Genomic DNA, 15,695 nt, shown 5'->3' with positions numbered 1-15,695 from the left:
ATATAAGTGCATGCTTAGCTAACACCATGTTTTGTGTCTTTTTGGATATTCGTTATATGCAATAGTTGGATTATATTATAATAATTAATAAATGACGCCGTTTTTGTATGCGTTATGGGAAAAAATTCTAACAATACTATATTATACTTTCAATCTCACAATTTGTTTCTGTGTAGCAAACAAAATGTAGATTAAATTTAAAACCAGAGCATGTTAAAATTGTATATCATAAAAGTACTGGTTTACCGGGTTTAGAGTAATAGTATGACCACTGGTAAATTGTATTTAAAATATTTTTTTCCTTTTCGTAGGCTTATATTATTGTGAGAACTTAACGTGCTATATTCAAAACTGTCGCTATCGCGAAAATTGTACAACTACAAATGAAACACTTTACGTCAAAAGTCAAGATATCAAAGGACTTTATATATTAAGGATTTATACCAAAGTAAAGGTCAGGTAAGTCTATTTTCCATTATGTACTCCATACATTAAATGTCGTATCGTCGGTGCTAAGTCATTCGGTCATACGTCATAGTTTCTATAAAGGTGATATTCTTTTCTACGTAGCGCATTATAAACACAAACAAATAAACTCAGAAATAAGAAAATGAAATCATCAATTATAATTCTATATCAGCATATTTATTGAAATAATCACATTTCTCTAGAAAAAAGAAAAACTTTATTTAACGGAACGCTGAGCTTGATCGTTTTTATCTTTTTATTAAAATGTCACTCATCTGATGGTAGCGCCCCCTATAGTCATAGATCTAATAAACTTTTATTTGAACGGTGACAAGGCGTTGTCCTATACAAACAAATACATTCTAAAAGCACGTTTTCATATAACTAATAGCTTCTACAGAATTTGTTAAAGCCCTATTTTCATATTAGCAAACTTTCGATTTGAAGACAGCAGTTTAATTCGGCGGTAACTTGAAAAACAATCTGCGCATGCGTATATGCTATCTTCGTGTAAATCGAAAGCTTCTTATACGATAGAGGGCGGAGCAGGGAGATAATCTGTGCTTTGATAATAATGATGATACTCAAGCTTAATCAGGAAAACATATACACAAAATTCAAGACCTTTTCGGCACGTTTAGTAAATCAATATATCGAATTCATCTCAATGACTTAACATTACAGTATTTCTTTACATCTTACAAAACCGTATAGCTTACGGCATTAGAAACCATTAGGTCTAATATTTATGAATTAACGCAACATTTGTAATCATATCAGTTATTCAATCCCGTTTCAAATTACCCACAATCCCAAGTTTATGTAACAGCACACATTTGACCTTTTGATTTCAATTTAAAAATAACCCAAACTAATTCTCTCTTTAAAATTAACGTTTTTAATTTATGTTTACATGCATTTACTGGTAATTTTAAACACCACCGTTAATCATGTTTCGTTTGCCGTTCATCATTGGTCTTTTATATTGGTAATATTCTTGTTCGTAGGGTGTTTCGTCCTCAAAATTCCGCCTCTGTTCTGATAACCACTCTTGGAAGGCTCGTTTTACGTCCAAATTCTCTCTGTAGCCGCCCATGCGTATTGGCTCGCGTTTGATAAAGTAACCGGTTGAGTCCCTTTTTCGGCCGCCTATCCATGGTCGTTTGTTTCTCAGAGCACTGTTTGAGAGCCGCCACGCGGCATTTTCTTGTTCTGTATCTTGCTCTGAAATTAAAACATATTTCCGTTAGTAATTTTTGCAATTAATATATTTTGTAGTATACGTATCTCATATGGTGTTTTGTGTCCAAGATTTTATCATAGGAGGGTCAGTTCCAACGTTTATGTTCTAATGATTGATTCGGACGCAACGCTAGGGCGTTAGCACGCCGCAAGTAATTTGACCAATCACGTACGACGCAATGGATCAGCCAAACTGTCGCTTGTGATTACGTGCGTGCCTTCGTCATTGTGTTGCGTCCTCAAAGTGGGACACTTAACAAGCTTAAATGCTGTATCTCGGCTGGTTTTTCATGCATAAGATTTACACGTCGTCGTCGCCCGTTTTTTTCACTGAAAAATACTCTGCGCCTCCTAAAGATGACCTAGCAATTGCATAACAACTATACGGCGATTTTTTCCAAGCCTTACGTCGGTCACTCCCACGGGAACTAACTAATATTATCGGATGAGGTTGACCGGATCTTATAGCACGATTGCTAACAGATTTTTTTTTACCTGATGCCATTAAGCAGTCAGTTGTTACAGTGTTTTGAATATTTTGATAATTTGCACACGCCTAATTTACTGAAATGGGTGGCAATAAGCGTGTAAGTATCAATTTCAACCAATTAAAAGATTCCGTGTTATCTTTGATTAATGCGAAGCCACTACAGAATTACGTACGTACGAACGACACCACGGCTGTCCGAATCATGTACAAACTACTCCTAAATACGGCCTTATTATTATTCCTATAATCCCGTTGACATATCGATTCTTCATACTGTAAACTATTCGGTAATAAAATACATTAGTATGTGTTAAGAAAAATAACTTGGCGTAACCACTTACCGTTGTGGTTCGCATTTATAAAGTTATTTGTTTTTATTGTATTACGCATGCGTAATAAATCGCATACGAATTCTGTATATTCGACAAAATGGTATCGTCAATTCCATATTCCATTAGCGTAAAAATGATGGTATTTTGTACGCGCGCGTATATTTCACAATTTGTATTGGATTACACATGCGTAATCGCAGACGACTGCTCTATATTCGACAAAATGGTATCATCAATTGCGTATTCCAGGAGCGTAAAAATGTTACGGTATTTTGTACGCGCGCGTATATTTCACAATGGTTCAAATATTATGTATATTTTATATTTCATAAAGCCTGAAACTAACTTAAAATAAGTTTTTTTTTTAAATTCTGAAATTATTCTAATATGATTTTATTCATAAATATATCATAATTGTGCGTAATTAATTCTGATTTTGCGGAAGACGTGTGATACTTTCATTCATTGTTTCACAATAATACCTCTCAAAATCAATCTAAAAACGTCAGATATTGTTAAATAACAATCAAAAAAATAATTACACTTGCACGCTTTACGCGTAAGCTCATCGTTTATTTATAGTTTTACATATTGATATAATTATTTTAAAAAAACCATTCAGCTATCAAATATAGTAATTATTAATTGCGCGAATAGACTTGTTTAACTGTAATGTCGAAGTCATATAGTTGACATAATTCATTTTCAAGATTTTTGTTTCGTTTTTTAGAATTATCTATATAGGCCTAACTTATGTATATTATCTATTACGTCATTTGTCCGTACGTTTTATATAAAGCAGTTTTACCAAAGACTTTCAAATTTTTCAAGTTATGATCATTTTATAGCTGTATGTTCAGGTTTTATTTAGTCTAAAGCTCTGTCTACACTATCAAGCTAGTTTGACAAAAAAAGTGTGATGTACCCAAATATGGTAATGATGGTTAAATATTGTAGTGATATGACATCATCATGTCCTATATGAGCACATCACATGTTTTTGTCACATAAAATGTGATAGCGTAGACAGAGCTTAACAGAAATGAGTAGTTTTAGAACACCAAAATAGTTGAGTATTTTGATACTTCTATTTTATCCCATGTGTAAATTGTTCGGTTCTGCTGAGACACGCTTTGCAATCATAGCGGTCGGAATCGATATAAATATTAATGATTATACATAATTTCAAATGAGTAATATGACCTTCTTTCTAATTGTCGCCAAAATATCTCTGGTTGTGTAATGTTATTTTATAAATAAGATATTTCTACTAAGTATGTTGACTGCGACGAACCGGCGCGGTGTGAATTCCGGGAAAAATCGCGGCCCGGAGTGATTTCGCACACAGAGGCCTACACTGTGGAATCCCTTATTTGAGATGCCCTTATTCAGGGGACATCCCTTTAAGGGTACACTTGAAAACGAACTAGAAGAAATAGAAGTTTACTTATACCATGCCTACCTCTATTCAGGGGACTGCCCTATTAAAGTGAGAATTTGCTAGGTATCGAGATAATAAGTATTAGGTATTAGTCTTCACATATGAAGTTTGCTCCAAATACGAAGAAGAAGAAGAAGAAGAGGTACTCATAAAAATGTGAGATTCGTACTCTGAAGAAATTGAGGGACAATATGTTTAATACTACGGCCAATCCCTATTCATGAGACACCCCTTAAGGGGACACTTTGTTGGGTGGTGTCCCCTCAATAGGAGTCTACTGTAATTAGCATAGAGTGTGTTAGGACTCACCAAATGTGTTTGTATCTGGATTATCGTATTCTGAAGAAACTGTTAAAAAGCACTGTTGTAGGCACATACATAGAAATAGCGCAGCCCCTATGTTTAACATTGACATTGGTGAAACCATTTTCTGCAAATATAAAAAAAGATAAAACTATTAAATATGCAAAATTACACTGAAATGTTTGATAAAAATAAAAACCAGGAAAAGAGATGAACATGCGCGTGCAAAAGTCGTTATCATTATTTTAACGCGCCAAATGGCTTCATCAGAGTCTGACGAATTCGAATTATCCAACATTATTACAATGTAATCCGATATATTCATAGAAAATATAATATTTAATATTATATATTAACCACGGTGATTAACTGCAAATAACTGTATTATAAAAATTGAGATGATGTGTTAATTGTGCTATAATGTGGATATACATTACAAAGTAGGTTACATCCTTGCTATTAGCCATTCTAATATTATGGGTGGCTGGGTAGCATCCACGGGGAAACGGGTATAGGTGTTATAATGTAAAAAATATGTGATTTCTACAACTACAAAATATCAGAATACCGTGTAGGCCTAAGCATTATAGTTGATCTTATAACATACACTGTTGAGCCAGGTATGATACAGCTCACATCTGTATCATAGGATCAATGTCTCTGATTTAAACTACGCCCTTAAAATGATTCCATGTGGGCGAACGAGAAGCGTTCAGACTAACCTTTCAACAATTTAAAAGCTAAAGACGTAGAGGTTAAGACGGTTTATGTTCCAATTATATATATAGGATTATTTCGAATCTATTTAATACAAGGGGAAAAACCGCGAAGAAAACGATTCTTCATAACAACAATATTTTTCTATCCTGCAAAATATCGTTTTGACGAACCCAAAACAGGGTTAAGAAATCTCGCGTGGGCGGATCGATATGACGTTTCACAGTACGTCTTAAAGAACTTTCTTCTCTGCAAGTTGTTTCCCTCAATCTTAATAGCACATTCTTAACTAAAATACCTTTCATGTATTGTGTGACAAAATAACTCAAGATAATCGACGAAAAGCATTCGATATAATCCAATAATTGGGAGCTATAAATTATTTCTTGTTCCATTTGGTCATAGATGTAGTAGGCGGCTTGAGAATTTGCTAAGCCTTCCCATGAGTCCCGAGGATCATTAATCTTTACCGTCAACAAACAGTTTCTTTACATACATTTGTCTATAAAAATCAACATTAAATTTTAGAAGTTAATTTTCGGGACAGATTTTACTACCGCGCACTAGTTATTTTACAAAAATTTGCGACACTACGTTTCCTCTCGTGTGTTCCAATGTTTTTAAGGTCGGCTTTTATGTGCGCGGTCAAATGTTGATAATAATATGGCTTGTATACACGCACGTTCAAATGTTGATAAAGGTACGGCTTTTGTACGCGTGCGTCCAAATGTAGATAATGGTACAGTTATTGTACGCGTGTTCAGATGTTGATAATGGTACGGCTTTTGTACGCGTGTGTTCAGATGTTGATAGGCCTAATGGTACGGCTTTTATACGCGCGAATTCAGATGTTGATAATGGTACGGCTTTTGTACGCGCTTGTTCAGATGTTGACAAAGGTACGGCTTTTGTACGCGCGCGTTCAAATGCAGATGATGGTACAGTTATTATACGCGTGTTCAGTTGTTGATAATGGTACGGCTTTTGTACGCGCGTGTTCAGATGTTGATAATGCCACGGACTTTGTACGCGCGTATTCAATTGTTGAGGATGATGGTCAATAGAGGTTATTCTGTAGTCTTTTTGGGATGAGAAATTTTAATGATTATAAATTTATTTATTTAGTATTAAGTACTAAAGAATTAATAAATTACGAAAACAGACCCAGAGTATTGCCTAAAAGCAAACTTAATAATGTATACTTCATTTTTTGAATTTTAATAATTAATTATAAGTACGGCTTTTGTACGGCGAGTGTGTTCACAATTGACCGATATGTTGTTGTTATCTTTGTGGCGTTACCATACATTTTTAAAATGAGAAAAATATTTATATAATATTCGGACAGAGATGCGTCACTTAAAAGCAAAATTAATATTATATTATATCAATAATTAGAAAAAAATTACAGTCGGATGATAACGATGGACGTTAATTCAATAAACAAAACTACAGAAAACAAAATAAATTAGAAAAGGTGTCATCATACGATAATATTCGATGAAAATAATATTTTCAAAAGTTCAAACAAATAACGTCATAATGATTAACAATAGTAACATTTACACGATTTCTTGTTTTTCTCTGGGAAATGTAGGCCTAGTCTATCTAATCGCTAATATACAAACGAACCTTTATAGCTAGATGATGAAATTGTTGGCACGATGTTAGGCTTACTTTTAATCTGTTTTTAATAATATGCAAACATTATGTGTATTGCCCATTGCCCATTGTATTTGCCCAACATTTTCAAGTTGCAAACAGTAAGAATATATTGTTAAAGAAACAGATAAGGTAAACAAGTAATATTCTTCTTTTGTGACGGGCGTGCATCCGTAAATTTATTCGGAAAAACTAAATCGCTATTTGCATTAATATAATTGACCTTTGTGGTTTGACGTGAATGCTTAGATCAAATTAAAAGTTAGTGCAATTAATTAAAATCACATCTGTTGGCCATTGATGAAGATGACATCAATTATTACGTCACCTTATTATACTTTCTTACTGTTTAATATTACATAGAGGAGGTTGGATATCAAAGTCGTGAATAAAAATTATTTATATATATATATCGTTTTGTATGAACCGGAAATTTAGATGCACGTGCGCGTACTAAAGGCGCACACCTCTATCACAAATAAAGATTGGGTTTTAAAAAAATTGATAATTATGATATTGATTGCGTATGCACGTCGTTCAAGTTCGCTGGTGGTTCTAAAATTATTTGATTGAAATTTATCAACATGTGTTAATAATGACATCAATTTTGGCGTGAAGTTGACGATAAGAAGTAAACCAAGGCTCGAATGTATCCGAGATTCATCTCCGGGTAAGCGTATCCCCCCGGGGGCGTTTGGACTTCTCAAAACCTGGTTCCTAATTTAGCAGCTAATAGACAATTTCTAAATCTAATATTCAGTCACTCTCAAGGGATTCTATTAATTAGAAATGTTTCGTTGCTTCATTGCAAATAAATGATTACGGAATGAAAATTCAGCCAAAAAAAAGCAATGCGTTAAAGATTATCCCAAAAATATCTTTGTAATTAAACAGCTCATTTTGTAAAACTACAACCGCTGCAAGTGATAACCTGAATATAAAGGTTTTATCGTTGAATTCTCAAGTTAAAACATCTTAAAACATTTCGGCCTAAAGGCTGTAATTGTTTGTCTTTTTAATTAGAAGTTGATAACGTTTCCCCTTGATAAATAGGGATTTGCCCCAAAATATCCTATGTTATAAATAGCACATTTCTTCCGCCTTCTGAGAACGAAATAAGTTTGTTTTCATTAAACTTACAAATCATGCAAAGGGCTGGGGGAAATAAATTCTATTTAGTGTAGTGTAGGAAATTGTCTCATGAAAATCGAAGAGGCTTCGATAGAAATAGCAGACAGTCAAAATTAGCCAATAGAGCCAATTAAGAAAAGATCTTTCATGAATTGATCTTTGCACTTTGACCCCACCCACGAAATTCTGTCGATACCAACGGTATCATCTTTGATACAGATGCCCGAGGAACATAAGCTATGCTTCCGAGATTCCCTCTTTCCATTCTTTTTTAAAATCTTTATAGTATTATTTATGTATGATTATGTATGTTTATGATGAATGGAAATAAAGAAAGAAAGGAAGAAGAATTAGGTTATTTCAAAGGGTGTACTGTAAGTCACATTAGTGGGTAACTGGGTCATGACATGTCATATAGGATGTCTTCCAATCCGTGTAAATATTTTGATTGATTATTGATTTTAATCAGATTAAATCAAATCAACTACTTACTGTAACCTATTCAAATATATTCCGCGCAAAATGGTTCAAAGATTACCGAAAGTTATATCAAATGAATTTGTGAATTCTTTGTAACGGCTTCATCCAATATACATTCATTCGTCAATTAATGCACTAATTACAATGCAATCCCCAGGCCAGATTACTTCCCATCAGAAGGCTACTCCTCTTGATCAATTACAACAAACTATTTATATGTAGAAGTATAGTGCAGATGGTAGTTATAGGTGAAACAATGTTAAATAGACGAGCGGGTAACGGTAAACGGAAAACAAAAATATAGAATCTATGTTATTTCTTCTGACCATTTACACGAAATGCGGAACGAACGCGCCGGATGGCTGAGCGAAAACCCGCTCATCAGGAAAATAACTCAAGTCCCCGAAAGTTCGTTTTTTGTCCTACTGCCAATTCGAGTTTTTCCTTTGTCAGCTTTCCTATTTTTATTGTCACGATGTATAAACTTATTCTTAATTTGTTAGGTAGGTTTTTGTATCGTATTCCATTTTCTCAATTTTCTTTTTATTTTATTTTATGTTGTTCGATTTTGGAATAAACCTGTCATTGAAAGACTAAAAAAAGACTAATAAATTATTTGATTTTTTTCTATAACTTGTGATACATTATTTATTTGTCTTTTCTAATATTTTATTAACTCTGATAAACCAAAATAAAATCGCAATTGGCTGTCTCAATCGTTTATAACTTTCATAATGTTTGATTTCATTATATCGAAATGTATTTCAAATTATTTTTTAAACAAACTTTCTCACCTCAAATGTGTTAATCTACTTTAAAAAAATAATTTCAGTTCATAAACAACCTGTGAGAATGTGACCAAAATGATCGCGGTATCTTAAAAGACGATGTTGTATTTACCGAGCAAATGCGGATTAATATTATTTTTGGGTCTTGGTGTAATTAAAAATGAATTACGCACACGTTCGATAGTTACGATCTTGTCACGTGATGATATTAAAAGCAGACGATTAGTTGATGCTTTCGATTACAAACAACGCCGTATCTGTGACTAATTAACACTCATCTAGACATTATTCGATACATGTAATGGGTAATATTAAACAAAATCTAGTCTTTCATCTGCATTCTATGAACCCTTTTATTAACCAATTAAGAGATCGTCGTGGCAATAAATAGATTGGCGGGTAATAGCTGGTTTACAAGTCTTCGCTCCGAGGCGCAATCAATCCACAGCGGCGTATTAATACGTTGCATTATCGCTGAGCCCTTCAGTGCTGTGTTATTGATTTTTGCAACACATAGTGAGATTTATGATTGTAGGCAAACAAATTATATTTTATAAATCATATTAAGATGGACTCGGATTATTGTTGAAATGCACTATTTGCGCAGTATGACCAAATAGTGTGTTTAGGCCCGTTCGGGCTCAGCGATTTACCCGTGTAAGTTGGTTCAGTCCCGAGTTAGTATTGCAAATAGTTCTGATCAATTTTTCATGTTAAGTTAAAGGTGTAGGAGAAGAGTTTGATATCCATTAAAATGGTGCACATTTAACATTATCATTTTACATTAGTCCTTTCTGTCCTTACGCCACATGCTCTTTTACAAGAGGCGTATGTTGCGCTAGCGTATCTCTGCATGTCTGAACACACGATTTTTCCGAGTATGACCTAACCGCTTGGTCGTTCAACTTCCGAAGTTCAAAGGACAATAATAATAATACTGGTAAATTGTAATACTTAATTTGCATATATTATATTTCATTAACAATTGTTTAAATAATAATTAATGTTGTTTGTCTGTCTCTGTTTCATGAAATAATTTCCAATTTTTATTTCATGTCACAGGAAATGTACGTTCTGTGATTTAAGATGTAGCATTCGTTTCGACTGAAATTTTCTAGCCAATAAACAACCATTCCTTAACGGCTGTCCAAACTTTAAACGAGAACTATTAAATGCAAGTAATCCGTACCAAAGCGCATTGATGCGTGCTGAGCGTTTGACGTTACAATAAAATAGCATACTTTTATTTATAAAATACAAACAAATGAGTTTTATTACTATTACTGTTGAGAATTACGAACATCAAACGGCAAGAACGCGGTCGTATATAACCTGAAATACGTACCAGTCTTTAAACACAAGAAACTTGTTTTATCGAACAAGCAGGTCAAATGTCAGATCATCAATTACGACGCGTTTGTGAGCGCACATTATCAAATAGAATATAACGTTGTCCAGAATGATCAGTTTGTGTTTACTACAAAATTAATTTACTTAACACGTATATGCCTTGTCTGCAATACGTACGCGTACATATGTCGTTATCAAACGATGAGTGAGTACGCGCCCACTGTATGTTGGATGTCTGAAACGGAAGTTTAAGTTGGGTTTGAAACGGAAGTGCGTGTGCGTGCAGGTTAAGATTGGTCCGAAACGGAAGTGCGTGTGCGTGCACTTTAAGTTGGGTATTAAACGGAAGTGCGTATGCGTGCAATTTAAGTTGGGTCTGAAACGGAAGTGCGTACGCGTGTAATTTATGTTGGGTATGAAACCTGCATAATTTCTCAACCTGCATAATCTTTAATTTTTCTAAAACTTATTTAATATTTTAATTTTTTTGGTCAATAAAAATATTGTTCGTAATAATGTAATTTTTAACACTTGAATACTTCCCAATGATGGATGTTATAGTGACTGTTGATGGATGATTCAACGGTATTCTTTTTATTAATGTTTATCTTATTATATTATTTTACATTTTTTAATAATAGTATCCAAAACAAATCACAAAATAACAACCTCATTAGCCACATGTCAAAAAGAAATGATGGAGTGATGTTACGATCTTGTTACGTTTAAAATCTTTGAATACAAGATTCAATAGTCTTTAACTACCTCTAGTCGTTCGTCTATTGTCATTAAAAGTAGCATTAATAAAGGATTTTGTAAATGAGTACATGATAAAGTTGGCCTGAGGATGTGTAATCTGCTTTACTCGAGGGCCGGTTCAACAACACTCATCAATACCGCTTCCTATTATATTTCAATAGATATATTTAATATCTTTCTTTCAGTAATTACGTTTAAAAGATTAGTTGATTACGTAGAAGATATAATCTGTCGTTATAATGATAAAACTATCATACGAATGAATCTAATATAATTTTGGTTTTTATAAAATGTTATGTTGTAATGATTACGTCATCCAAATACAAGTTTTATGCTTAATCAATAACAACTGTTTGTTTTTTGTTTAAGTAGTGAAATACTATACTGTATTATAAATTATTAATTAATTATAACAATTATGATTAATTATATATTATTAATTCCTTGAAATTGTAGCTTATTTATTTCAATGGCACAACTGTCATTTTATTCATCCCAACGTTCTTTTCTTTGTCTTTTTTGTTTAATTTTCAAGTTAATTTATTAATGAAAACAATCGACTATTAATCCTTTTTCAACAACAAAACATGTTACGTAATAGAGATGAAAATGTTTAATTTATTGCTTTATAGCTCGTCAACACTAAGTAACCATAACAATGACGAGCGTGGACAAAAGTTGATAATTAAAATATACATTATTGTACGTGGACGCGCGCGTACAGGCTTTGATAAGAAAAAAAATAACACATATTTGTGTACGCGCGCGTAACTATCGCGTCATGACGGCACATGTCATGAGGTGCCGACACTTTAATAACATAAATATTCAAATTATTATTTTTGCCCAAAGGTCCACTTAATATTTCCGAGTAAAAAAAGTGTAATGTACGTTTTAATTTAAAAAGAACTACGCTCTTCCGTCGGTGATTATTTTGAGCACTTTTATGTCATGGTCAGGTACACTATACATCAATATTGATAATTATATCTGATGATAATCAAATTTAGAAAGTATAAAAATATTAAGTCATTTAATGATACAGTATTAAATTGAAATATCGCTTATGACTTGTCTCTTTTGGTGATATCATGTCACACATTAAACTCTATACGTGTTTGATTCAACTATAAACCGATTCAATATTAATATGATTTATCCTGTGTATCACATTAAGCTCTGTCTACACTATCAAACTAGTTTGACAAAAAAAGTGTGATGTGCCCAAATATGTTAGTGATATGACCAAATATGGTAGTGATATGACATCATCATGTCCATATATGGGCACACCACATTTTGTCACATAAGGTTTGATAGTGTAGACAAGACTTTAGAAAACTGAACAAGTAGGCCTAACAAATTGTATTTTACAGTGAAAATAAAGTTAGAGTTGTCGAAACAATTGTATAGTATTTTAGGATAAGATCTTTTATGTCGTGACAGAAGAGGTAAAAGAACCCCTATTAAAGGACACCTTCAGGACATAACAAAGTGTCCTCCTATAAATATGGGGGTGTCTCCTGAATATTGGGGTATCCTCAAAATAATATGGTGTCGTCTGAATAATAGGGCTGTCTCAAATGAATGGTGGTATACACATCACTGACCATTACAATATTGACAATCTTTATTTTATTGAAACATAGTACGATATATTCCCTTTCAACACGAGTGTTTGGCGGACTAATTACGGACATGATTGGTTTTTTATTGAATCGCTGCGCTATGGTATTTGTTACAAGTGGTAGCAATTAGCAGAGACCAGTATTGATATTCATTATGAGGCTGTTTGGGTCGATATTCTATGTGTAAATTGCAAAATTATTCAATCTCGAGCCTTCGTCGTCAAACATCAAACATGTTGATAGAGATGAGATTTAATACGATGATTTAATTCGTAACTTCTGAGTGTGTTTCTTTTTTAGGCTATTTTTCGTTAAGTTTTTTATTGAATCGCTGCGCTGTTCCATTGATAAGGAATGAGGAATTTTAGTAATTGTACGTTGAGTTTAGGTACAATATTGTTTTCTGTTAATTTTGAATTAAGAAATAAATCGTCACGTAATAGATTAAATTCATTTATTTAAATGAAACTGTTAATATTGTCCTTGTTTCATTAAACAAAAAGCTTAAATTAAACAGTTAGTATATTTCAGGTCTTGGAGAGCCAAGCCGTTAAGGAATGTATTGTTTAGGACTATCTATTGAATTTTGAATTAAGAAATAAATAGATATCACTTAATAGATAAAATTCATCTATTTAAATGAAACTGTTAAATTGTCCTTGTTTCATTAAACAAAAAGCTTAAATTAAACAGTTAGTATATTTCAGGTCTTGGAGGGCCAAACCGTTAAGAAATGTATAATTTTGTAGGTACAATAGTTCTCTATTGATATTTAAAGTAAGAAACAAAACATCATCACGTAATAGACTAAATTCATCTATTTAAATTAAACTGTTAAATTGTCCTTGTTTCATTAAACACAAAGCTTAAATTAAACAGTTAGTGTATTTCAGGTCTTGGAGAGCCAAGCCGTTAAGGAATGTATAGTTTAGGACTATTGAGTTTTAAGTACAATAGTTCTCTATTGAATTTTGAATTAAGGAACAAAAAATCATCACGTAATAGACTAAATTCATCTATTTAAATGAGACCTTGTCCTTGTTCCATTAAACACAAATCTTAAATTAAACAGTTAGTGTATTTCGGTGCTTTAAACAAGAATAACGGTAACAGGTCTAGGAGAGTCAAACATGCGTTATTTCAGAATCTGTTAATTATAATATCTGTTTCAACTGTAACGTTTGAATATGTCATATCTAACTATGTAGGATATTAATTTCGAGATAACATCCATTAAAAGGTGTTACATACCGATACGTAGTTTCTCGCTAAATAATCTAAATATTTTAGCGCATTTGGCTTCAGATTTCATTCTTAATTGATTTGAAACGAAGAATATATAACCATGGAGTAAAGAATGACATAACCGATTCCATTATCAACTATATGCAGAGATATGACATAATCTGTATGTTTACAATATTGTCATTATCAATCGATCAATCAATCTAGTATTCGCAACATTTGTTTATTTTCCTCTGTACTCTCATTTATTTTAATAGCCCGATAATTATTGAATGTGTCAAATTTATCATGAAAAAAATTATCTTAATTTAACGTTGATAATATATTAAATTATCATCCTCTTGCTCGAATACAACCTTAGCAATCAGCGTAAGCTCAGTGGTATAGAGGTATGTATGTCAGACTAGTGATCTGGAAGTTGTGGGTTCGAGTCCCACCTGATTCTCAAATCACTTGGTACACAATAATACTTAAAATATTTGACCGATTATCTTAACTTTTGGTAATCAATGATTTCAAAATAACTTAGCAAATATTGATTTCTTAGATTTAAACAAATTCCGTTCCTTAAGATAAAATGAATTGGTTTTATATTTACATTTAAAGTTAAACACTTAACTTGAAAACAAAAATAATGATAAATGTTACATAGAGAAGATAGATAGAAAATAAAAGAAAGTGAATTAGAGGACAAGAGTTGCCATTTCAGTATCTTAAAACAACCATCTTGGTAGAAAGGTCGTATTTAGAAAAATTAAACAACTATTGCAAACAAATGTTTTGATGAAAATCTATTGAAAGTTTCTGTACATATTCATTTTCCTTTTTGTGCTTTTAAATTTGTATACTTCAATATGAAGCCTAGTTTTTACTTCGTAGTATTTCTTTTGTATTTAAGAGTTTTACTGCGTGTTTGATGTTTTTGTCAATCCTATTCATACTCGGTCTTTTCAACATGAATATTTATGTTTTTAGACTTGTGTACGTTGCTGAAATACTAACCACAACCCAAAGTTGACAATACCTTATGGAGTATACATTAAACCTTATTGAAAGTATAAATGAATATATAGCAAACTACCTAAGTTGCTGAAAAATATACAAACTGTTTAAAATATGCCAATATTAAAAATCTTTTGCAAATGATAAAAGCTTTCCATTAGATCGTACTATGATTGTTACTTCAAAACACTAAATCATTATTTTCTGTTGAAGAAATAATTCTGAATTTGTTTGTATTTGTAAGGTAAAAAAGTATTAGTAAATTTCTGAAATAATTATAGAAATAATTAGAAAAGATAAAATTACTTACATTTGACTTTCTATTTCTTAGATAGGTAGGCCTATTCACAATCTGCGGACAAAATAATCAGACGATGCGCTTCTTTCTCTGTATTACCTGAATTCTTGCGCGCCTCATTTTAAACAGTGATGAACATGAATTATTCATGTTTCTTAAACCACGCCCATTTCTTCACTACGCGTTTCAAGACAGCGAATAGAAAACTATCTTCTCATACGTCTCAATTTTGGAGTTCTTTCGGAAACGTCATACTCTGGTGGCGTATCTGCACTGGGGCGTAAACATCGGAGTATAATAAGTGTGTAATTGTTTTGCAAATAAGTCTTGGTGAAATCTTGATTTTTCCCAGCATAACT

At 32.5% G+C, this 15,695-nt stretch overlaps 1 protein-coding gene across 1 annotated transcript; it reads right to left on the bottom strand.

Moving 5' to 3' along the window:
- Positions 1-623: 623 nt before the first annotated feature.
- LOC144855477 (uncharacterized) lies at positions 624-15,443 on the bottom strand. Its single transcript, XM_078713353.1, has 3 exons — positions 15,349-15,443; positions 4,283-4,403; positions 624-1,692 (listed from the first exon to the last, which is right to left on the bottom strand). The coding sequence occupies exons 2-3, from the start codon at positions 4,398-4,400 to the stop codon at positions 1,400-1,402; spliced, it is 411 nt and encodes a 136-aa protein (XP_078569479.1). The 5' UTR covers positions 4,401-4,403; positions 15,349-15,443; the 3' UTR covers positions 624-1,399.
- Between the last annotated feature and the right edge of the window lie 252 nt (positions 15,444-15,695).

The sequence above is a fragment of the Antedon bifida genome, chromosome 11, assembly GCF_963402885.1.
Source record: "Antedon bifida chromosome 11, ecAntBifi1.1, whole genome shotgun sequence".
In the NCBI taxonomy this organism is placed as follows: domain Eukaryota; kingdom Metazoa; phylum Echinodermata; class Crinoidea; order Comatulida; family Antedonidae; genus Antedon; species Antedon bifida.
This window is presented reverse-complemented; position numbering and strand designations above follow the sequence as displayed.

Excerpts from the sequence above, each read along its gene's own strand:
- LOC144855477 (XM_078713353.1), bottom strand. The coding sequence starts at position 4,400 with ATGGTTTCACCAATGTCAATGTTAAACATAGGGGCTGCGCTATTTCTA. Across the intron at positions 1,693-4,282 it reads TCCAGATACAAACACATTTG|AGCAAGATACAGAACAAGAA; the intron begins GTGAGTCCTAAC and ends TTTTAATTTCAG.